Raw genomic sequence first — 23,525 nt, forward strand, 5'->3', positions numbered from 1 at the left:
TAATACGTTGTTTGTCTTTTCTCTTATTTTAAATTGTACATCACTTTGAATTTGTAATAATGCGATTTAATCAAATTTTAATTAAACTTGAAACATAGCTTTAGGAAGGCGGAAAGAGCTTCTGGGATATCCCATTGTTCCGTAAGAAGCTGTGGATGGGATGGGAAAAAAGGAGGACAACACTTTAGAACGGTCCATGACCAAATATTGTGACGTGGGAAGTCCTCCATAGCCCCAGGTACGTTAGATAGATTGTGAGCTCACCGGGACAGATAGGGAAAATGCTTGAGTACCTGAGTGTAAAAAACCGCTTAGATAACCTTGATAGGCGGTATATAAAAAAACCTAATAAACTTGAAACTTGAATAATAATAAACTTGAGATTCCAATATGAGCTCTTTCAGAACATCAGCAATAATATGATGGACAGAGACATTCTTAAACTGTCTACAGATGGAGGAGTCTTCACTCAAATCTGAACTCTCAGGGCGAGTGTGCTGACTTGCCCGGCAAGGGCAGCAGCAGGATCCAAAACAGAAACGGTGTCAGGAGAAAAAAGAGGCATAAAATCCATATCGCAACTAATGCAGTCGAGCTCTGTCATAGCTGGATGAGAGGGCTCCTGAACAGGGATCTCTGTCACTGGTGCAACCGGCTTAGAAAAATCCAAAGTGCCCACTGGCTGCATCAAACAAGTTGGGTTCGAAGTATACATTTTCCCGAGGAGCCAAATAAAGCCCAGGTAAAATTCACACCCCGGGACCATTGCCAGGCCCTGCTGAGGCACCCGCACCGCGCCAAAGGTGTCCCCCGATTTGGAATGTAGGTGTTTGGCGCTAGACTCCAGAACAGCCTCTGGGTGATACTTTTTTCTGAAATCACAGACACAGGATGACTCCCCAGCCCTGGAAGACCCGGAGGAGGCGAAGTCTAAAGCTCTTACCCCCTCCCCCAGTGCACTACGGCACACGGTACATAGTTGTGGATCTGGCGCAATCAATGCACACATTCAACAGATTAGGGACTGATCCCAAATGATTTTTAACAATCGAGGGGTTTTGAGGCAGAAATAAAACTTTTGAAAAAAGATCGATAAAAATCCACCAGCGAATTCGCACCAAAAATGGGGATAACATAGAAACATAGAAATAGACGGCAGATAAGGGCCATGGCCCATCTAGTCTGCCCACCCCAATGACCCTCCCCTACCTTTCTCTGTGAATAAATCTCATGTGTCTATCCCATTTGGCCTGATCCCTACCCTTAGAAACTCTGAAAAATTAGTTTTACTGCATTCCACAGACCACCTGCTATGCTCCCATAGGAAACAGTGGCGGTGTATTTAGTCTATGCAGTGCCTACATGTCAGCTCTGTTTAAACTTCGGCTGAATGGAGCAAAGGATTTTCTGCCTCTGAAACTGCTCTAAATGACCAGACTTGAAGATTTTCAGACTGCCAGCTGGATGGACTCTGACTGTAACCTCCACCCCCATGAAACCACTCCACATGACCGGTGTTGGGAAACAAATCCTGCACCCTGGAAACCAGAGGGACACATACAGCCTGTGCTTAAACCCTTGACAAGGTCAGAGGGAAGGCAAACTCCCTGGGGAATGGACCCCGAATCCAAGAAGGGTGGCACACAGCTGTCTGACTCCACAGGTTCACTGAAGTTTCTCTGTGAAGCAGCAGTCCATCTCCACGGGACTGTGTCCATTCCTCCGACAAAAGACCACTGCAAAGAGGTCTCACGGCACTGAAACCACCAAAAAAGACAAACTTAAGCAAAAAGAGAAAAAGAAAAAGGAGCAGAGCAGACTTCTGCACAGATTGCTTGCAGAAATTAAAACTGCAGGGGGCTCTAACTCTCTAAGGTAGGAGGAGCTTATGCTCAGAAAAGTGTTTGGATTTCTGCAACTCCCAGATTGTGGGAAGAGATTAAACACCTAGCATACTTTTTTTTTTTTTTTTTTATAAATCTTTATTCATTTTTACATCTTTCATCAAGTGTATAAATAATGTACATTAAAAATTGAATACATCACTTGAATTTCTTTTTTTTTTTCAAATTTTTTATTCGTTTTCAATTTTACATCAAGTGCACAAACAATAAAACAATACAATTAAACACATCACTTGACAATCTTTCTGATTTATCTTGCAATACATAAAATTACCACCCTCCCCTCCCATCATTCCTCTATTATTGCCCCAATAAGAAAAATGTAAAATATACCTCCCCCTCCCCAGTCATTAGAGGGTGTATATTACAATAGAAAATGGTGTTTACTCATTACAATAAGAAGTTAATGGCTCCCAAAGTTTATTAAATTTCTTATAGCTTTCATTTTTTTAAAAATTCTTTATTCATTTTTATATATTACAACAAGTGTATCAGATGAAATCATTCGAAATTGTATATATACACTTGATTAACTTTCATGTAACACTTTAAATATAACATTTCAGTCAATACCTATGTTCTTAAATATTATATACTACATTTAATAGCTTAAGAATTAATATTAGGATAGAAAACCCTCCCATCCCCTCCCTCCCTCTACAGAAATTCCATCTACAATATATCAAAATTATTAACACATTCATATACATTATAGTATTAATAAATATTACCCACCCACAACCCCTCATGTCAAATATCTTACTTTGGGAAAATGTTATTACTCATTGCAAAAATCTGTTAATGGTCCCCATATTTACTGAAACTTATCAAAATATCCTCTCTGTGTTGCTATTGTACGCTCCATTTTATATATATGACATACAGAATTCCACCAAAAGTTGTAATTTAATCTGTCATAATTTTTCCAATTATATGTAATCTGTTGAATGGCTACTCCAGTCAATATAAATAAGTTTGTTATTATTTGACGAAATTTGACTCTTTGCTCTCATCGCCATGCCAAATAAAATAGTATCATATGTCAAGGCCACCGGATTATCTAACATCCTATTTATTTGAGGCCAAATTGATTTCCAAAATAATAATATAAATGGACAATAGAATAAAAGGTGATCTAATGTCCCAGCCTCAAGATGACAGTGCCAACATCTATTAGACTTAGAGCTATCTAATTTTTGTAAACGAACAGGGGTCCAAAAAGCTCTATGCAAAAGAAAGAACCATGTTTGTCTCATAGACGCAGACACTGTACATCTCATCCTCCAAGACCAAAGTCGTGGCCATTGAGATGCATTAATTTGATGCTTAATCTGAAGGCCAGTTTTTGGTTTTTTATTCACAAATCCAGATATTAACTTATACCATTGTGCGGCTTGGTGACCCATGAAATCTACCTGAAAGCATAAGAATTCCATACTATATTGATTATTAAGTTTTTTCCATTCAGGGTACCCCGCCTGAATGGCCTGCTTCAATTGCAACCATCTAAAACTTTGTGATATGTTGAGACCAAATTTATGTTGCAATTGTGAAAACTCAAGCATCTTACCATTAGATATTAAATCTTCCAATGTAAGTATTCCTGCCATCATCCAATGCTTCCAGATGATTTTAAAACCGCCAATTTTGATCTTGGGGTTTAGCCAAATCGTTTGAGTTGTTGATTTGTTTATTGGAATAGAAGTTAGATTAATTACATCTGATCAAAACTTACTTACAGTACCGTCTCTGAAAGTCATAGGGACACGAAGATCCGACATGTTCACAGTAATGGGACCACAATGGTGGAACGCCCTCCCTCAGTATATTAGAATCGAACATGACATTGCAACATTTAAAAAACTTTTAAAAACTTACTTATTTAAAGACGCTTTTAATTCTTGAAATTTTTATATGCTTTAGGAATATCCTGTTAAACTGTGCTTTGGTAACTCTAAACCTTACCTCCTGTTTTTTCCCTTTTTGCTACATTGTAACATTTAAAATCTTTTAATAACTTATTCATTCAATGATGCTTTTACTCCTGAAATTTTTATCTGCTTTAGGGATATCCCTTAAATTGTGCATTGGCAATTTTAACCTTACCTTTTGTTCTTCCCTTTTTATTAAACCCAACATTGTAATCTTTTAATTTTTTCCTTACCCCTTATGTATATTTTTATGAAAGTTGTATTGTTATAAGTTAGATATTTGTTATATAATAGTTTCTCTGTTTTCTTTAATTAGACTATGTACATCGCCTAGCAATTTTAATAGGCGATTCATCAAATGCATAAATAAACTTGAAACTTGAAATAAACTTAAGATTTTCCATGTATCAACAAATATTCTATGATCTTTAAATAACCTATATTCTTTATATAACCTTGGCATTTTGATACTAAGAACATGACCAAGTCGCAAAGGAAACATGAGTCTCCATTCTAACCAGAACAAGTCTGGGATATTATCAATGAACTCTGCCCAATACATACCTTGATGCAATATATAGGCCTGATGATACCTATAGAAACTAGGAAAATTTACCCCACCCTCCATAATTGGCTTTTGTAAAGACACTAAAGCAATTCTAGGAATTTTACCCAGCCAAATAAATTTTGTTAGAATACTATACAACTTTTTATAAAAAGACCCCTGGAAGAAAACTGGTAACATTCCCATTTGGTAACAAACCACAGGTAAAATCATCATTTTAACAGTTTGTACTCTCCTCCACCAAGATAAATGCAGAGAATTCCATTGCTCACACATTTCTGTCACCTTTTGTAATAAACATTTTTCATTTATTTTCATTGTATCGTCCACTGTATTTTTGATCCAAATTCATAAATATTTTAGACCATCTTCCTTCCACACAAAAGAAAATGCATCAAATAAACCCTTTGTACAATGTACATTAAGTGGAAGAACTTCTGATTTATTCCAATTTATCTTATAACCTGAAAACTTTACAAATTTTGCAGTCAATTCAAGCAAACATGGAATGGTTGTTTCTGGATTTCTCAAATAAAGCAAGATATCATCTGCATACTCGGAAGGGACGTAACAGAACAGAGAGCATAATGTGCTCTCTTTGCATGATAGCACCAGCACAGGTTTAAGTGCAGGAACAGAAGTACTTGTTTTCACATTTAAACCTGCAGCCATACAGAGAAGAGACAATGGTGCTGAGGCAAACACATGATCTTTTGGCACTTTTGAGCTTAGTTCCTTCAGCCAGTAACTCAGCTGGATCATGCTTTAAGCCAGCCCTAGATGGAAACCTCTCTTTTTTATACATTGCAATTCTTTCCAACATTCAATACCTTGAAAAATATTTTAAAATGTTACAACTATTTATCTAATTTGTTACAGTACCTTGTTAAAATTTACTTCAGCACACTGCCTTTCAAGGACTTCTGTGGCCTGTTTAAAGTATCCTTTCTCCATGCAAACTGCTATAGCCTAAACAACAATAAAGAAATTACATTGCAGCACATATTACAGGTTTCCTTCAGAAAGTCTTTTTTGTATTTGAGAAATTATGCTCTTGCAGCCATGACTGATCAATTTACTATATAAAACTTGTATGTACATGAAATGAACTTAAAAGAATGTGCATTTATCAGTAATGATGACTGAGCCTCATAGAAAATTAAATAAATAAAAAAATAAAAACGTAAGAGTAGTTATACATATAGCCCAGTATCCTGTTTCCAACAGTGGCCAATCTAGGCCACAAGCACCTTACAGAAATACAATTCAACAGTTTCTACTCCTGGCAGAATTCTGAACAATTGTGCAGAATTTGCACAAAATTCTACGCATGCTGTGCAGAATTCTGCACAAACCGTCTGTTCTGTCCCCATCTCCATCCCCTTCTTCTTCTTCCCTGCGTGGGTCTGGCCTCTCTCTCTTTGACCGACCCCCCCCCCCCCCCACCTCATGAGATCAGACATGCCTGTGGGCCTCCCAAGGAAGCAGCAGTGCTGACAGCTGGTTGGAAGAAGCAGCACTGTGAATGGGATGCTTGCAGCCGGCACTGTTAAGGCCCTCCCTCTGCCGCATCATTTCCTGTAGTTAGATGATGTGGCAGAGGGAAGGCTCTAGCAGGGCCAGCTACAAGCAGCCTGTTCACAGTTTTGCCTCAGCCGGCTGGCTGCCACCACTGCTGCTGCTCTGGGAGGTCCATAGGTTTCTCTGATCCCATAGTATGGGAGGCCGATTGGAGGGAGAGAGACTAGCTCCGTGGAGGGGAGGAGAGGATATGGACATGGATGCTAGGCCCGTGGGGGGCGGGGAGGGGAGGAGGAAGATGAGGGGCCCTGGAAGGAGCCCTGGATCCTGGACTGCCAGTAAAGGGGATTGCAAGTAGGAGAGGAAGAGGAGGAGCCCTGGATCCTGGACTGCCAGTAGGGGGTTGGGGAGGGAGAGGAGGGGAACCTGGATCCTGTACTGCCAGTAGCAGGGGGTTGAGGACTGCAAGTAGGGTGGATGAAGAGGAGGGAACTTGGATGCTGGACTGGAAAAAGGGGAATAGAGAGGAGGGAACCTGAATTCTAGACTGCAAGGAGGGGGAATAGAGAGGAGGGGACCTGGCTCCTAGACTGCAAGGGGGGGAAGGCAGGCCTAGGGAGGTGCATAGGGCTGCCTAAGCTCGCCTAAGGCCACTCCCGGGCAAAACTACATCCACGCCTAACCTTAAGTAAGCTTAGGCGGCCCTATGCACCTCCCTAGGCTCATGGAGGCGCCTACAATGTAGGTGGCCTGCCCAAGATGATTTAAAAAAAACAAACCATGCATCTCAATTGGTGGTTAGACAGCAGTAGGCCGCCTAAAATCGGAACACTATTTATAGAATTTGCCCCTTAGTCTATATTCACTACCCTGTATGATATGTCTCATGTTCTGTTTCAAAAACAAGGATAACTCCAAAAAACCTGCCAGAGAAACTTAACAAGATACCAAAAAAAGAGGCAATAAAGATCAATCGGTCCTCAAAGAGACTGCTCACTGACCAGACAATTGTGAACACACAAAAGGTGAAACTCCGAAGAGTAATTACCATAATATAATTTAGAGAAGGAGTGCCCTCAGTGTGATAAAGCAGCGAAGGGAGCAATACTCCTATGCTCACATCATGAGACAAGGACAACCAGTCCCTGACCCCACACCATCATGGGGTACTTCCAAAGTGTGTGATATAAATCAATAGAAGTGCAAAAAGTGCAAAAATTAAAGCACAAAGCAACAAACACAAGTGAGGTCAATCAGCAGTCTCTAAGAGAACCTCCCCCAGAAAACTCCCACAAGAATCAGAACGCCGACTTAGCTGGAGATAGATGGTGAAACGGTCTCCTGAAAGCAAGAAGATCCGCAGGAAAACAAGGTCAACCAGGCATGGTTTCGGGAACAAAAACTCCCTTCTTCAGGAACCAGAATAACTAAACTCTGAAGACCATCAAGCCGGCTGGGGGAAGCTCGATGGTCTTCAGAGTTTAGTTATTCTGGTTCCTGAAGAAGGGAGTTTTTGTTCCCGAAACCATGCCTGGTTGACCTTGTTTTCCTGCGGATCTTCTTGCTTTCAGGAGACCGTTTCACCACCTATCTCCAGCTAAGTCGGCGTTCTGATTCTTGTGGGAGTTTTCTGGGGGAGGTTCTCTTAGAGACTGCTGATTGACCTCACTTGTGTTTGTTGCTTTGTGCTTTAATTTTTGCACTTTTTGCACTTCTATTGATTTATATCACACACTTTGGAAGTACCCCATGATGGTGTGGGGGCAGGGACTAGTTGTCCTTGTCTCATGATGTGAGCGTAGGAGTATTGCTCCCTTCGCTGCTTTATCACACTGAGGGCACTCCTTCTCTAAATTATATTATGGTAATTACTCTTCGGAGTTTCACCTTTTGTATGTTCACAATTGTCTGGTCAGTGAGCAGTCTCTTTGAGGACCGATTGATCTTTACTGCCTCTTTTTTTGGTATCATGTTCTGTTTCAGCATGAGATGAAACCACATGATTTCTAAACCTCTGTTGCAACCACTTGCCAGAGTACATATATATTCTTTTTTCATAGTCTGATAAATATTTAGAGGTTTGATATACCAGTCTTATAATTGCAAATTTTATTAAAATGGAGAGAAGAGAGCTCTAGGACATATTATAATCTTTACCTGAACCTGAATTAAAAGCTGAATTTCTTCATATTGTGAATCTGCTTCTCCTTGCAACTTTTTTAGCAACGTCCAAATCAAGAGTGCCGATTCTAGTGGAGTAATTTTCTCATCTTTTTCAAACTGGACATCTTCAAAGGTAGGAAAAAAAAGTAAGTTAGGATAATAAATTAGGGTCGAATATTAGAAAGATTTAGACCATCAGTGCTGATACTGAGCAAATATCTGGTGGATATTTTTTCTTTTTAAATTACTGGCCATTATTTACATATATTATGTTGCAGAATACTAGCTAAATCACCATTGACATGCTTAACTTTAGGTAATACAATCAAATATGAGAACTTCTATTCTGCCACCTTGCCCAATGGGCTTAGTATGGATTACAAAAGATAAAAAAGGGAACATAATATCCCCAATTACAATTCAATGTAATATAAATTATAGTGGATTATAAAAGAGAAATTAGATCGTTATAATCCTACCAAATATAACCTTTTCATTCTAGACTTTTAAAATATTTTCTTAAATAGTTTCCTGAATCTGATAAGAAAATTCTGTTCTCAGGCTAGGCAGTAAGGCATTCAAATATTTTACTGTCCAAATATGGAAAAGATGTCATTAAGATACACAGTAACACAATCAATGACAGCAGAAAATGACCCCCATGGTCCATCCAATCTGCCCAAAAAGGTGACCAGAGCCTCACCCGCCACTGCATGTAGGCCCAAGTCATCTATGTTTAAATGCTGGTTGTGAAGTCACTACCATGCCAATCATATAGGAAACCAAACATGACCAGGATGATACATGATGTAAAGGGGATAAGACTTAAAATGCTGCTTACATATTTATTTTTAGACAGGTACTTATTTTATACCTGGGGCAATGAAGTGTTAAGTGACTTGACCAAGGTCACAAAGAGCTGTAGTGGGAATCAAACTGACAACCTCAGGGTGCTGAGGCAGCAGCTCTAACCATTAGGCCACTCCACTTAAACAATATTGGAACAAAAACTTTTAAATTAAATAGGAGGAAATATTTTTTCACTTAAAAGAATAGCTAGAAACATAGAAACATGATGGCAGTTAAAGGCCAAATGGCCCATTCAGTCTGCCCAACCGCAGTAACCATTATCTGTTCCTCTCTCTAAGAGATCCCGTGTGCCTATCCCAGGTTTCTTGAAATCAGAAACAGTCTCTGTCTCCACCACCTCTACCAGGAGACTGTTTCACGTATCTACCACCCTTTCTTTAAAAAGGTATTTCTTTAGATTACACCTGAGCCTATCAGCTCTTAACTTCAACCTATGCCCTCTCATTCCAGAGCTTCCTTTCAAATGAAAGAGACTCAACTCATGCGCATTTATGCCATGTAGGTATTTAAATGTCTTTCAAGAAAAAATATATAACAAAATTTAACCCACAAAATATGAAAAAATGTTATTACCCAAGTGATGGTGACACCCATTGAAAAACATTTACTTAAAGTGGAAAAAAAGCCTCAACCTCATTTAATATTTAGACGGCAACCAATCCAATCCAGCATGCCAAACTTTCTGCTATAGTGCCCTCATCAGATTCACATTATGGTGAAGAAAAGCAGTTCTACTTTCCAACAAAGCATTGTTTTGCCAATGAGTGGCTGTGTCAGGGAAATTTTCAAAAAGCTCTCACTCTCTCCAACTCTGTGCATGGATTCCAGAAACTTCACCATTCTCTGTTTTAAAAGCGTTTCCATTAATTTTCTTACCACCGGCCGGTAATTCCCTACTTCTTCCTTACTTCCATTTTTGTGGAGTGACCACATCTGCCCTTCTCCAGTCCTCCGTCCTCCGGTACCACTCCCAACTCTAGAGACTCATTGAAAGGTCAGTCAGTGGAGCTACCAGAACTTCTCTAAGTTCCTTCAGCAACCTCAGATGTACATCATCTGGTCCCATCGCTTTGTCTACTTTTATTTTAGCTAGCTCCTCATGAACACAACCCTCTGAAAATCGATCAGGGTCTACAACGCCTCCATCCCTATTCATGTTGGTCTTCTGTGGTCCCACTCCCAGAGCTTCAGCCGTGAACACAGAACAGAAATATTTGTTAAGCAATTCAGCTTTTTCTTAATCAGCTTCTACATATTTCTCCCCTTCACTTTTGAGTTTCACAATGCCACTTTTACACGTCTTCCATCACTAATATATCTAAAAAATGTCTTGTCTCCCCATTTTACTGTTTCAGCTATTTTTTCTTCCATTTATATCTTTACTTTCCTGATTACACGATCGGCGTCTCTTAACTTTTCCAGATATTTTTATCTGTCTTCCTCTTTCAGTGATCTTTTGTAGTTTATGAAAGCCAACCTCTTATTCCTTACCTTCTCAGCTACTACTTTTGAGAACCAAAACGGCCTTCTTTTCCTCTTACTTTTACTTACTTGCCTCACAAAAAGGTTTGTCACGCTTACAATAACTCCTTTCAGTTTTGTCCACTGCATTTCCACTCCTTCCAGATGTTCCCATCCAGACAATTTCTTGACGCAATTCCCCATCCGAACAAAGTTAGTTCTTTTAAAGTCTAGAACCTTTGCTTTTGAATGAGCCCTCTCTATACCCATCTTAATATTAAACCATACCATGCAGTGATCACTGGATGCCAAATGATCACCCACTGTAACATCAGAAACACTTTCCCCGTTTGTAAGCACTAAGTCCAGTATGACCCCTTCCCCTGTGGGTTCCATTACCAACTGCTGAAACAGTTCTCCATTATCTCCCTACTTCTAGAAGACGCCGCAATTGGGATACACCAATTAACATCCGGCATGTTAAAATCATCTATTAGTAAAACTTCCCATTTTTTAGATATATTCTGAATGTCTACTATTAAATCTCTGTCCACTTCTTCCGTCTGTGAAGGAGATTTATATATCACACCAATGTAAATATATTCACCATTCCCTCTTCCAAATTGATCCACAGCGTTTCTTCTTTGCCCTGCAGACCCTGCAATTGTGTGGCTTTAATATGATCTAATCTTCCATTTGTGTGTTGCTCATACCTATTTAGGCTCTAGGCCAGTGTTCTTCAACCTTTTGACACCTTTGGACCGGCGGAAATAAAATAATTATTTTGTGGACCGGCACCAGTTTGCGGACTGGCAGTTAAAGAACACTGGGCTAAGTCATGGCCCAGACCCCACCCATCTCCACCCAATCTCCGCCCCAGACCCCACCCCCATAATAGTAATAATTGTAACACCATTTTTTCCATTCATTTTTCATGTATACACACAATACAATCATGTTAACAACACATAATAGTTAACCACAAAATTAAACTACACAAAGCACACTGTATGCTTCTCAATATTCATTCCTACCAGAACACAGATAACCCCATGCAAATATGGGACCAAAAACTAAAAGTACTAATATACTGTATACAAACAGACCCTAAAATGCAAGACTCTGCATGCAGTGCAATCCCAGAGGAAAAGAAACAAATGCATTTCTTCCTGAAGAGACAGCAGATGTAAATCAAACACTAAATTAAAAAATAAAATCATTCCCTCTACCGTTGTTGTCTCCCTCCCTCCAAGCTGTGCCTTGCCTTCTGGCCTGCCCCTCCGGTGTTATCTTCCGGCTGGCTCCCTCTTCCTCAGTGCTGCAATGCACAAAGCCGTGGGCAGCAGCTCCTCGCGCATCCCGCGCCTCATCTGGAAGCCTTCCCTCTGACGTTGTGATGTCAGAGAGAAGGCTTCCGGTTCAGGCGCAGGAGCTGCTACCCACGGTTTTGTGCACTGCGGCACTGAGGAAAAGGGAGCCGGCCCGAAGATGACGCCACATTGATCACACCGTGGACTGGCAGCTGAAGAACACTGTCTTGGGCCTGATGCACGTGCCAGCCCTGCGGACCGTCAGAAAATTTCTGTGGACCGGCACCAGTCCTTGGACCAGCGGATGAAGAACACTGCTTTAGGCTACTTGCAGAGAGGGCGGACATGGGCAAGAGGAGGGAACTGAAACGGGGGCCTTGAAGGGGAGGGAGGAATAAGAAGGGGGAGGGAGAAATAAGAAGGTGGGAGGGAAAGAGAAAAAGGTTTTTAAATGATCTTTAACATATAACGCTACTCCCCCCTCCTTTTCTTCCTACCCTGTCTTTCCTGAACTATATCCCAGTCATGGTTCTCCGTGAATCATGTCTCCGCGATCGCCACTATATCCAACTCATCTTCTTCCATCACAGCTTCTAGATCCAGAATCTTGTTTCCCATACTTCGAGCATTAGTACATACTGCTTTTCAGACACTGCCCCATTTTCCCATCCATGTAGAGGTATTCAGTGATTTACTTACCTGAGGGCTTATACTCACCTGGGGGGCTTTGATCACCTTGCCCCATCATTCTAGTTTAAAGCCCTCTTCAGTAGATTAGCCAGCCTGCTGCCAAAGACACTTCTCCCCTTCTTTGATAAATGCATATCATCCCTACTCAGCAGCCCATGGAAAATCATCCCATGGTCCAGGTAGCCAAAACACTCTTGACAACACCATCCGTGCAGCCGCGCATTCATCTCCAGGTAAATAGGGAAATACTGTATTTTTCACTCCATTAGATGCACCTGATCATTAAATGCACCCTAAATTTAGAGGAGAAAAACAAGAAAAAAACATTCTGAACCAAATTCTCCTTGCCAAGTTCTGTATCCTGTCCCCCCTCCCTGCCAGGCTCTGTACCCTGTCCCCCCTCTGGTGGTCTAGCGGTAGGCCAGGACAGGGCACAGGGTAGGTAGGGACAGGGCAGGTAGGCAGGTAGGTATGGGACAGGGTGGGCGGGCCGGTAGATAGGTAGGCAGGCAGGCAAGCAGGCCTCAAGCCTCTACCTCCTTCCTCCCTATTTTTAATTTGGCAGGGAGGGCAGGCAGGCAGGTTCCGGCCTCTCCATCCTCCCTCCCTACCCCTCAGGCAGGCCCCGGCCTCTTCCTCCTCACCCCACAGGCAGGTGACAGGCAGGCGACAGGCCGCCCTCTCTCGTTGGAAGCGGTGCCCTCAGCTGGCTAGCAGGCAACAGGCAGGCCTCCCCACCGCCCCCTGCGTGTACCTTTTTTTTTTTTAAACTTCTGTTCGCGGCAAGTCTGGCTGCCTGGTTTCCATTGCTTCCTGCCAGAACTGCTGGCTGACGCGGCTGCCTTCCGTTCTCTCGCGGCATAGCAGTGCACCAGGTTGCCTGCATGATCCCGCGCCACTTCCAGTGAGATCTGACAGCAACCATTCACGCAGTGGCACAGGACCAGGTAGGCACATGAGAAGCTCGTGCCTGCCTTATTTGCTGCTCTGCCTCTCACTGCCGCAGCCGTCCAGCAGAAGCACCAGGAGTCCAAAAAGGTCGCTGCTGTAGCTGTCCAGCGAGGGAAGCACCGGGAGTAGAAAAAGATACCCGGGTGGAGTACAAAAAGGTACTGGGGGTGGGGTGGGTTGTGGTATTCGCTCATTAAGATGCACCCTTATTTCCATCCCTTTTTGGCGGTGGAAAAAGTGCGTCTTATGGAGCGAAAAATACAGTATCTTTCTATCTTCTCTGCGTAACTTCATTTACCACCACCCTCTGCTATCTGATAGTCAACCAGTTCCCAATCCAGTTCACCACTTTATGTCCTAACTTTAGCCCACTGAGTTGATTTAAGAACCTCCTTTGAGGGATCCTGTCAACGATCATACTGAAATCCAAGTAGACTACATCTAGCACATGTCTACTATCCAATTTTCTGGTCACCCAGTCAAAGAAATCATCATTAACCATGCTGCCTTGGATCTTATAACCCACTGAATTCCAGAAAACTCACTATCCTTTCCTTGAATAATGCTTAAAGGACTCCTGGTGGAATTCTGTGCAAAAATTTTGAAAATTCTGTGCATAACATTTCAAAATTCTGAAAAGTTTATTTGTAATATTTTGCGTAGAATTCTTCTATCCTGAGGACTGAAATTCCTTCCTGCCTTTTCCTTTCACAGGTTTCCGGTCTCCTCAGTTCCCTCTCTCACTCCAAATGTAGTTCTGTCTCCCACCCCTCTCTCAATTGCACCCTGAATCACCTCCTTGGCCCCCATAGTCTGGCACCTCTCTCTCCCTCTATCCAATGTGTAAGAATCTCTTCTTCCCTTCTCATCCTCTTTCTGGTCTTGGTCACTCTCTCTTCCTCTCTCTACCATACCTCCACCCTCACATGTGGGTCCAGTATTCATGTCCCTTCACCCTATCCCCCACCTCTGTCAGTTGCACCCTGAATGCATTCTCTACACCCCATTGTCTGGCATCTCTATCTCCCTCTCTTTACCACTAAACCACTAAAAAATATATAAAATAAAAGGAACATGGTGAAAGGCTTTTGCCCTTTCCATAAAACAATGGAAAAGTAAAAGACATATGCTTGATTTCAGAGAAAATTTAAAAAACTATAAAGTTCTCTATATCCCCAAAAGCAAATAAAAACAGAAGACACAAAATGAAAAGGTTAACGAAATGTGAACAAGCGAAAAGTAAAATACAAAATAAAACAAAATATATAAAACATTACCAAGATTTTTGCCTTCTGCAATACGTGCTAGAAATTGGCACATATACACCTTTTTCCTCTGATGTTGATTTAATCTGGTTAACCCATGAATAAAAGCTGAAAAAAGAGAGAAACCTAATTAAAATTGTTCCAACAGTGCCACTGTGTGGGCAAAATATATATCTGTCTTTATTCCATTTCAAAAGCATCTGCTCAGCATTAACCTAATAATTAACATTTGAAAGCCAAAAGCTGAGCAGCCTGTAGTTAAAAGCCTAAAATCCCCACCCCTATCCCTTATATCTACTCAGTCTCCATCATTATCTCCAACCTTTACCTTAGTTATTCATGCGAGGGTTGATTCATAAGTCATGGCAACTATTCTTTTTTCTCTTGAAAATGCACCAACACTGGAAATCTAATACAGTGTTTCTCAACACGCAGTACGTGTACCCTTGAGGGTACGCGGTCTGCCAACACAGTGTATCGCCCCCCCCTCCCCAGCAGCAACTTCACGCAGGTATGGGCTATGGCGAGTGCAGCGATTCACACACTGCACGCAGCTGGCTCACAAGCCTTCCTGCACGTCAATTCTGACACCGGAGAGAAGGTTTCAGCCCAGCCAATTGCTGCCTGGGGAAGGCTTGTGAATTGCTGCACGTGCCGTTGTAGCCCGTTCCTGCATGGAGTTGCTGCTGGAGGGCCAATGGAGCATGTCAGTTCGGCTTGGTGGCAAGGTCAGGGGTTGGGGGATGGTGCAGAAGGCATCCCTGGTGGCAGCGGCTTCGGCTTCGGTGCGGGGCAGGCAGGGATTCCCAGCGGCGCCTGTGGCTTTTGTTGGGGGGTCGGCTTCAGGGGGAGAGGGGGCACAACACATGGGAACACTAACTTGGGACATAGGAGGGAGGGAATAGAAAGGGAGAATTGATGGGCATGAGTGTGTGAGTGAGAGATGGTACACATGGGGAAAGGAAGAAAGGAAAATTGGCCATGGAGAGAGAAAGGAGAGTGGGGTCTATGCGGGGGCAGGAAGCAGTAGCAGAGGAAAAGCTTCCGGATCACTGAAGGTAGTGTGTTTACTTCACTTACAGGAAGAGCTAGAGCAGCACTGCTGGGAGAACAATGAGCAAGCATTGGATCTCACTGGGGGGGAGGGGGGCAGCAGGGGACTCTGGATAGGATAGGTGCACAGGCTTTGCAATGAAGACCAGGGAGGGACTCCAGATAGGTGTGCGGGCCTTGAGCGACTGCTGTAGGGTTTCTAGATGTCTGGTTTCCCCGGATAAAAATAGCAAAATAGAAAAGCCATCCAGACTCCCTACGAGTCCTCAAAAAGAGGACATGTCCGGGGACACCCGGACATCTGGTAACCCTAAGTATAGTATTAGTTAGGCCTATTTTTAATAGTAACTCTCAAACAACCAGAAACTACATTTATCCAGCATCTATCAATCTCCATGGGTGCCGGTTAACAGAGAGTCTACTATTTCACCAATGCATCATCTGATGTAAACAGCACCATTCTACCTGGACTTGTTCTGTGACCTCACTGTTTGAACTAAGTGAAATATTACATTTTTCTCATTTTTGTAGCTGGCTAATCTTTATTGCTGTGTTGAGATTTCATATTATCTGTTCTGTTGCTGTGAATTTCTGTGCTTTCTCAAAAGAAAAACAAATTTCAAACTGTCTGAATCTGAACTTCTGCACACAACGCCTTAGACTAACTAGACCAGGGGTGCCCACACTTTTTGGGCTTGCGAGCTACTTTTAAAATGACCAAGTCAAAATGATCTACCAACAATGAAATTAAAAAAAAACAATCCACAAAGCACACTGAAAGGCAAAGAAAATGTTAATTATCATTCATATTCCGGGGTTTTTTCAAAGAGGTCACGGCAGATAACTCTATGCAATGTCACCTCAGTAACAACCATACAAAAATAGACAAAATATACCCCCTCCCTTTTTACTAAAGCGTGGTAGCAGTTTTTAGTGCAGGGAGTTGCGCTGAATGCTGCTCTTGATGCTCATAGGCTCCCTGTGCTAAAAACCACAATTGCGGGAGGCACTTTAGTGAAAATTCAAGAATAGAGGGTATTCAGCAACGAAATCCTGCAACAGTGAAAAATTATTCCACTGTCTTACCACACCTCATTCAAAATTTTTTTTTTTTAATCAATTTTTAGGTCCTCAGCGGGCCACCACACACTCAAAGTTTTTTCATTGTGCGAGGCTTTATGCTCCTATTCGTCATTGGACCACTTATTTACTCTTAATTTTATAGGAAATACGTTTTAAATATGTAAATGCTAAAGGTACTTAGCTTAGAGTTTTGACGCTAGCTGGGAGGGTAGAAACATCCGTCACCTAACATGTTTCGCCCATATTACTTAAGGGCTTTGTCAAGGCACCCTCTCCCTAAATAGAAATAAAACTAAGTGTCACAACTACCATAAAGCATATAAATACCCTCCCGGCTAGCGTCAAAACTCTAAGCTAAGTACCTTTAGCATTTACATATTTAAAACGTATTTCCTATAAAATTAAGAGTAAATAAGTGGTCCAATGACGAATAGGAGCATAAAGCCTCGCACAATGAAAAAACTTTGAGTGTGTGGTGGCCCGCTGAGGACCTAAAAATTGATAAAAAAAAAAAAAAAAAAAAAATTTGAATGAGGTGTGGTAAGACAGTGGAATAATTTTTCACTGTTGCAGGATTTCGTTACTGTGTATGTATGACACCCTTTCTTGTAAGAGAGTAAAATAAAACTATTTGCTGTTTCACATTGGAGTCCGTCTTAAGTTCATCCATGGAGATTGTTTTTTCTCACAGCTGGGGGCTCATCCACCAAGTAACGGGAAGACATGTCCTGTTGAGTTCAATGGTCCTGCGATCGCCAGCAGGAGTCCAACAATAGACTGACTATAGATTCTGAGACCTGTTTGAAAGGAAGACTCGGTGAAGCAAAGGGGATAGTATGTACCGCAGGGAGGAATGTTGGATATGGTGGTGGAGGCAATGGAGGGAGAGATATGGCATGGTATTAGCAAGAGGTGATACAAGTTGAAACGTTAAGTTTGGGACTGGTTGGCAGGATGAAAGATGCTGCACATGGTCCGGAGAGAGGACGAAATGTTAATTGAAGCAGTACAGGTGGTGGGAAAGATGCACCCTGGGAGGGGAAAAAGAGTATGCTTTGTGGTTTAATTTTGTGGTTACCATAATGTATTAGTAAGATTATATTGTGTGCACAGTACAATGAAGATTATATATTATGTACCTGAATCACTCCCCCTCCCTAGGGTTACCATATAACTCCAGAAAAAGGAGGACAGATTGAGACATCTGGGTTTTACTTCCACTGCTTTCAATGGAAGTACAACCCGATGTCTCAATCCGTCCTACTTTTTATGGAGCCATATGGTAACCCTCCCCCTCCCGGAAAAATTGTCTTGCATGAAACCAGTCCCTGGTGCAAAAAAATGTTGGGGGGGGGGGCACCCACACATAACTACAGTATAACACTTAAAAGAAAGGGGAACCTATACAAAGAAACGGTCCCTAGTTAGTGGATGGTAAGGTTGGCTCCGCTTAGTTTAATGTATGTTTTTTTTTGTTTGTTTTATTACCAAACGATAGGTTCGACTGAGGAAAGAGGCATCGTTCTATTGCGCATGTGCACACAAAACAATAACAAAGTGAAAAACGTGACCTCCAACAGAGCAACTTCCACTTAAAACAGCGCGCTTCACAACTGAGCTCTCTCCCCCCCTATATATACGTCACGCTATTAGACAAACTCCCTGTCATGCTTAAGAGTTCACCTTCGGTGGAGTCCCTGCTTCTGGCAAACTCTGTCATTTGGCCCTCTTTGAAGTACTGGCATAGGCAGGAAACCATGAAATCCAGGACCCATCCCGAGGCCACTTCCACCGCCTCAGATGAAAGGCTTGCCGAGAGAGAACAGGAGCTACAGCTTGCGGCCGGTATTTCCCGCCATTCCGAGTTAGACGCCTCCTCAGTAGTAGCTGAGTCTGGTGGTTCTTTATTTTTGAAGTCCCGGGGACCGTTGTCTGGGGATTCTTCTGGCCCTGAGTCGTAAAGTGTTAAGAGATGCTTTTCTTTCGCTAGCTCCGGCGATATTGGGTTGCCGGGTTTGTTGATAGGGGAAGTCTCGTTCGCTGAGTAGTGGGGTCCTTCGGGTAGTCCTTCGGCCGCCAAGTCATAGGTTCTCTCGGGTAGCCTTTCGGTTGTTGAGTCATAGGGTTCCTCAGCTGGGCCTTCAGTCGCTGAATCTTCTGGTTCCGCGAGCGTTTCTGTGTTCGCCGATTCTTGAGAATTTGACGTTTCAATAAACGTTTCCTTGTCTGGCATCTCCATTTTGAACGTGTCGCGCGCTTGCTTTTTTTGTGACGTGACCACAATCGCGGCAGTAATGTGGGCCGTTCACGCTCATTTGCGTACTCGTACGCTTACAGATCCGTTGGGTTGCTTTAGCTGATCATTTGGGATCGAAACCAGTGAAGACCAATCACAAATGTTAGTAGTGCAGGAAAAGAAATCTCCGGGTGATTTTTTTTTTCTTGTAACTTTTGTTTCGAGTCTTTGAGATAGTGCAGGGTAAAATAGTATTAAGAATGTCAGTTGCATACATTACATTACATTAGTGATTTCTATTCCGCTTGTGCCTTGCGGTTCTAAGCGGATTACAAATTAGAAGATATCTGGACATTACCGAGAGAATTATATAACAGTGATTCTTGTACATTACATAATATAGTTGAGAGATTACATATAAAGATTCAAGTAGTTATAGGATACAGTGGAGAAAAACAATATGTTCGGGTAATAGAAGAAGATTACCTAACATTGAAGGAAAAAGTTTATTGGATACTTGTGGTAGATGCTTTTTAAGGAATCTGAATTTTTTTTTTTTTTTTTTTTGTAGGTGTGGTTCGAGGGAATGACTGATGTGCTATTCGCAGGGGAGAAAGCATGTACAAGTGGGAGGAGATTAGTGAGTGAGGATGTGTTTTTTGAAAAGGACTGTTTTGATTTCTTTTCAAAACACTTTGTCTGTTGTTTTGATCATCAGTTTGGTGATGGTGGGGTCAATTTTCGCTGCCTGTGTTGCCAGAAGGCTGTCGTAAAGTTTCTTACGTCGGGTACCATTATGAGGGGGGAAGGTGAATAGGTTCTGAGTTCTCCTTGATCTGGGTGAGTGGTAGCGGTGTAGGCGGTTGCTTAAGTAGCTGGGGGCAGTGCCATGGGTTACTTTAAATAGTAGACAATAGAATTTGAATTGAGTTCTTGCTTTTATTGGAAGCCAGTGAGAGTCTACATAGGCGGGAGTGATGTGGTCAAATTTTCTAAGAGCGTAGATGAGTTTGATGGCTGTGTTTTGAACGGTCTGCAGTTGTTTTATCATGTTGTTTGGGCAAGTTAGGTAGAGGCTGTTGCAGTAATCTAAGGTACTAAGTATGAGGGATTGTACAATGAGTTTGTAGTGTTCTTTGGTAAGGAATTTTCTTATTTTTCTTAGGTTTCGCATGGTGAAGAATGCTTTTTGTATGATTTTGTGGATTTGTGTTTGCATTGTGCAACATCTGTCTAGTTGTATTCCCAGAATTTTGAGAGTGCTCTGAATTGGATATTTGGTTGCGTTTACTTCGAGTTCTGTTAGGGATGGTTTTTGTTCCTTCTCTAGTAGTAGGAATTTGGTTTTCTCTGCATTCAGTTTCAGCTTATGGTTCTTCATCCATTTTTCTACAGTTTCCAGTGTTGTTTTTAGGCGTCCGTTGGAGATGGGGTCTTGGATGTCGTAGGGGAGGAGGATGGTTATGTCATCCGCGTAGCTGAAAGATGTTATGTTTAGGGCATCTAGGGCAGTGCCTAAGGAAGCTATGAAGAGGTTGAAAAGTATGGGCGATAGAGGGGATCCTTGTGGTACTCCGCATGGGTTTGTCCAGGGATCGGAGAGATGATCTTTAGACTTAACTCTATATGATCTTGTTTTAAGGAAGCCTTGGAACCAGTTGTGAACTTTACCTGATATTCCTATTGCATCTAGTATCTGGAGTAGTATTGGGTGGTCAACTAAGTCGAATGCTGCTGAGAGATCGAGTTGGATGATTAGTAACTTGTTTCCTTTGCTGAGGTGCTGTCGGGCTATGTCTAGTAAAGATACCAGTAGTGTTTCTGTGCTGTGATTAGCTCTGAAACCAGATTGAGTTGGATGCGATTTTTGTTCCGGAAATCAATAGCAAAAATATAAATTAATGTATGCAATAAGGCAGAGCTTAGCTTTCTTTAACGAGGGGAGGGTGAGGATAATTTCCCTGTTTACGTAACCTCATATCAAATTCAGCAGACGTGGACTAATAGTGGCCTGGGCCCCCCTCCCCCCTGGTAAATAAGGGTAAGCAGGGTTTGGTAAAAAAAAAAAAAAAAAAAAAACCCCACAACTTTCCAGTCAAACTCATGGCAAAAAGTATATCCCAAGCAGTCCATAATGGTGTACAAAACCCAAATACAAAACATTTCCAAAATTAAAAGCTCTTTAAACTTCTGGACATAAGAGTTCAAAACAGCAGCAGACTTATTTACCAGTGTTAAGTTTGAACTTGAACTTGAAAGATGTAGTCCATTGCTCCATCTTCAGAAAATAGTAGTCCAAAGGCCCAGCAGATGTAGGGTGATTCTCCTCAAAAGGCAAGTGCAACAGTACATCATTGGCACAGGAGTAAAAAAAGAAAAAAGGGAAGATGATCAAAATAAGCAATGAAGATGGGCATCATCACATTAATATGAATGTATATATTGATGACCTGAAAAAGAGGGTGTGTTCCTTCAAAAACTTAATACCAGGGCATCACTTTATGTTTTGTTTCTATATCTATATATATCTCACCAAAATCAAATATTGGGTTCCGGTCCAAAGGTAATTGCACTTGACTGTGGTAGCATAAAGGTGCTCAAAACCCTTAAGGAAAGGCCAACAAAAGATTAAAAAGATCCCAACAAGCTCGTAAGTAGAGACGAAGACTCTATATCTCAAGTGCCCAAAACCAGTAACCAGAGCAGATCATAGTTACTAGGCTTATAATTGCTTAACAAAATGCTGTCCTGAAGAAGCTCTTAATATTTTGATAAGAGCGAAATGGAGATCTTTCGTTAGGAGGAAAGCCGGGCATTATACTAGATCTGAGCTAAGTATCATACAGCATAAGTTAATTATTATACAATATCACAATTCATATATTGCTCATAGAGAAAATAAGACGTTTATCAATGATAGCCCTGTTATAAGCCTAGTAACTATGATCTGCTCTGGTTACTGGTTTTGGGCACTTGAGATATAGAGTCTTCGTCTCTACTTACGAGCTTGTTGGGATCTTTTTGATCTTTTGTTGGCCTTTCCTTAAGGGTTTTGAGTAGTTGTACTGCTGATTGGTTTTGACCATAAAGGTGCTGCCACACTGAAACTGTCTTTGCAAAGGTTTCATATGCCTCATTTAGATTTCTTCCTCAGGAACCTGCAATAGCACTCGGATCCAAACTTCTTAATCACTTAAAACTTGGGTTGAGTCCTTCCCAAAAATAGAACTTACAACAAAACTGGGTTTATTTGTTTTGTAAGGCCTCACCAATGGGAGAGCTGTGACCAGCTAAGGCTAAAAATCAACATTTTCAAGCTCATTAGAGGTACTGTAGATTTTTGATGAAAAACTCTTCCAAATTCCCTCTCTCCTTTGCAGGCAAAACATCCTATCACTGACAAGTTTAACTTTTTCTCAATTTATAACTCCCCATCTCTCATAGCCTTGAATCATTTTCCTGATCTATCTTATTCTAGGCACATTCCTGTTTTCTGGCCTGTCTTCCCATCCCCTGCACTGCAGGACTTTTCCTGGTACTCAAACTTCAGGTCAATGGCAAACCCTTTGTTGAGATTCTCCGCCACATGCTTACTTTGAGCCGAGGAAGCCCAGCAATAATCGTAGCTTCAAACCTCAGAGATTACATGCTGGGCCGAAGAATGTTCCAGCAGCTCAGGGCATGGGAGCATACACTCACATTTACTGCCTGCATACTGCAATGGCCAAGCGTAAGTAGCTCAGGGATTCAATCTGAGATCTCAGAAGTGGCTGTAGAGCAAAGAGGGAAGCAAAGATTAAGCAGGAGGAAAACCAAGAAACACAAAACCTGTGGTGTAATATGTCTCTTGTTACTCCCTGAAACTGTGGCAGTCTTCTGTCACCTTTTCCATGTGAAGGATAAGAACAGTGCTACTTTCCATCCCCCTTCAAATCAATCCCTAAACATAGTTCCTTTCAATAGCAGGTACATTAGATAGATTGTGAGCCCAGTGGGACAGATGGGGAAAATGCTTCTCTTGTACTTTTCTCTCTTCACAATCCATGTCTTTCAACTCTCAATGTTTGTCTATTCTCCCTTTTCTTCAGTCTCACTATTAGCCTCTTCCCCATCCTCTTCCCCCCCCCCCCTTTCCTAGTCAGGATTCCTTATTTTGGTTATAATATTGCTGTGAGAGTCCAGGGGAATTATCTCCTAGCCCAGGAGTGCCCACACTTTATGGGCTTGCGAGCTACTTTTATAATGACTAAGTCAAAATGATCTACCAACAATAAAATTTTTAAAAAAACATAAAGCACACTGAAAGGCAGAGAAAATGTTAATTATTCATATTTCGGGATTTTTCAAAGAGGTCACGGCAGATGACTCTATGCAATGTTACCTCAGTAACAAAATACAAAAATAGACAAATATACCCCCTCCCTTTTTACTAAACCAAAATAGTAGGTTTTAGCACAGGGAGTTACGCTGAATGCCTCGCACTGCTCTCAATGCTCAAAGGCTCCCTGTGCTAAAAAACGTT

General features: G+C 41.8%; 1 protein-coding gene across 2 annotated transcripts in view; it reads right to left on the reverse strand.

The window, feature by feature from the left end:
- TERF1 (telomeric repeat binding factor 1) overlaps positions 1 to 19,087 on the reverse strand; it is a 57,425-nt gene extending 38,338 nt beyond the window's left edge. The window contains exons 1-4 of one of the 2 annotated variants that reach the window (XM_033929732.1): positions 18,451 to 19,087; positions 14,644 to 14,739; positions 8,079 to 8,209; positions 5,283 to 5,369 (exon numbers count right to left, since the gene is read on the reverse strand). In XM_033929732.1, coding sequence (XP_033785623.1) covers positions 5,283 to 5,369; positions 8,079 to 8,209; positions 14,644 to 14,739; positions 18,451 to 19,006 — 870 coding nt within the window. In that variant the 5' untranslated portion in view covers positions 19,007 to 19,087. The remainder of the gene's footprint in view (positions 1 to 5,282; positions 5,370 to 8,078; positions 8,210 to 14,643; positions 14,740 to 18,450) is intronic. The other variant, XM_033929731.1, reaches the window with a different exon arrangement.
- Positions 19,088 to 23,525: the final 4,438 nt, after the last annotated feature.

Source organism: Geotrypetes seraphini, chromosome 2 (assembly GCF_902459505.1).
Source record: "Geotrypetes seraphini chromosome 2, aGeoSer1.1, whole genome shotgun sequence".
Classification (NCBI taxonomy): domain Eukaryota; kingdom Metazoa; phylum Chordata; class Amphibia; order Gymnophiona; family Dermophiidae; genus Geotrypetes; species Geotrypetes seraphini.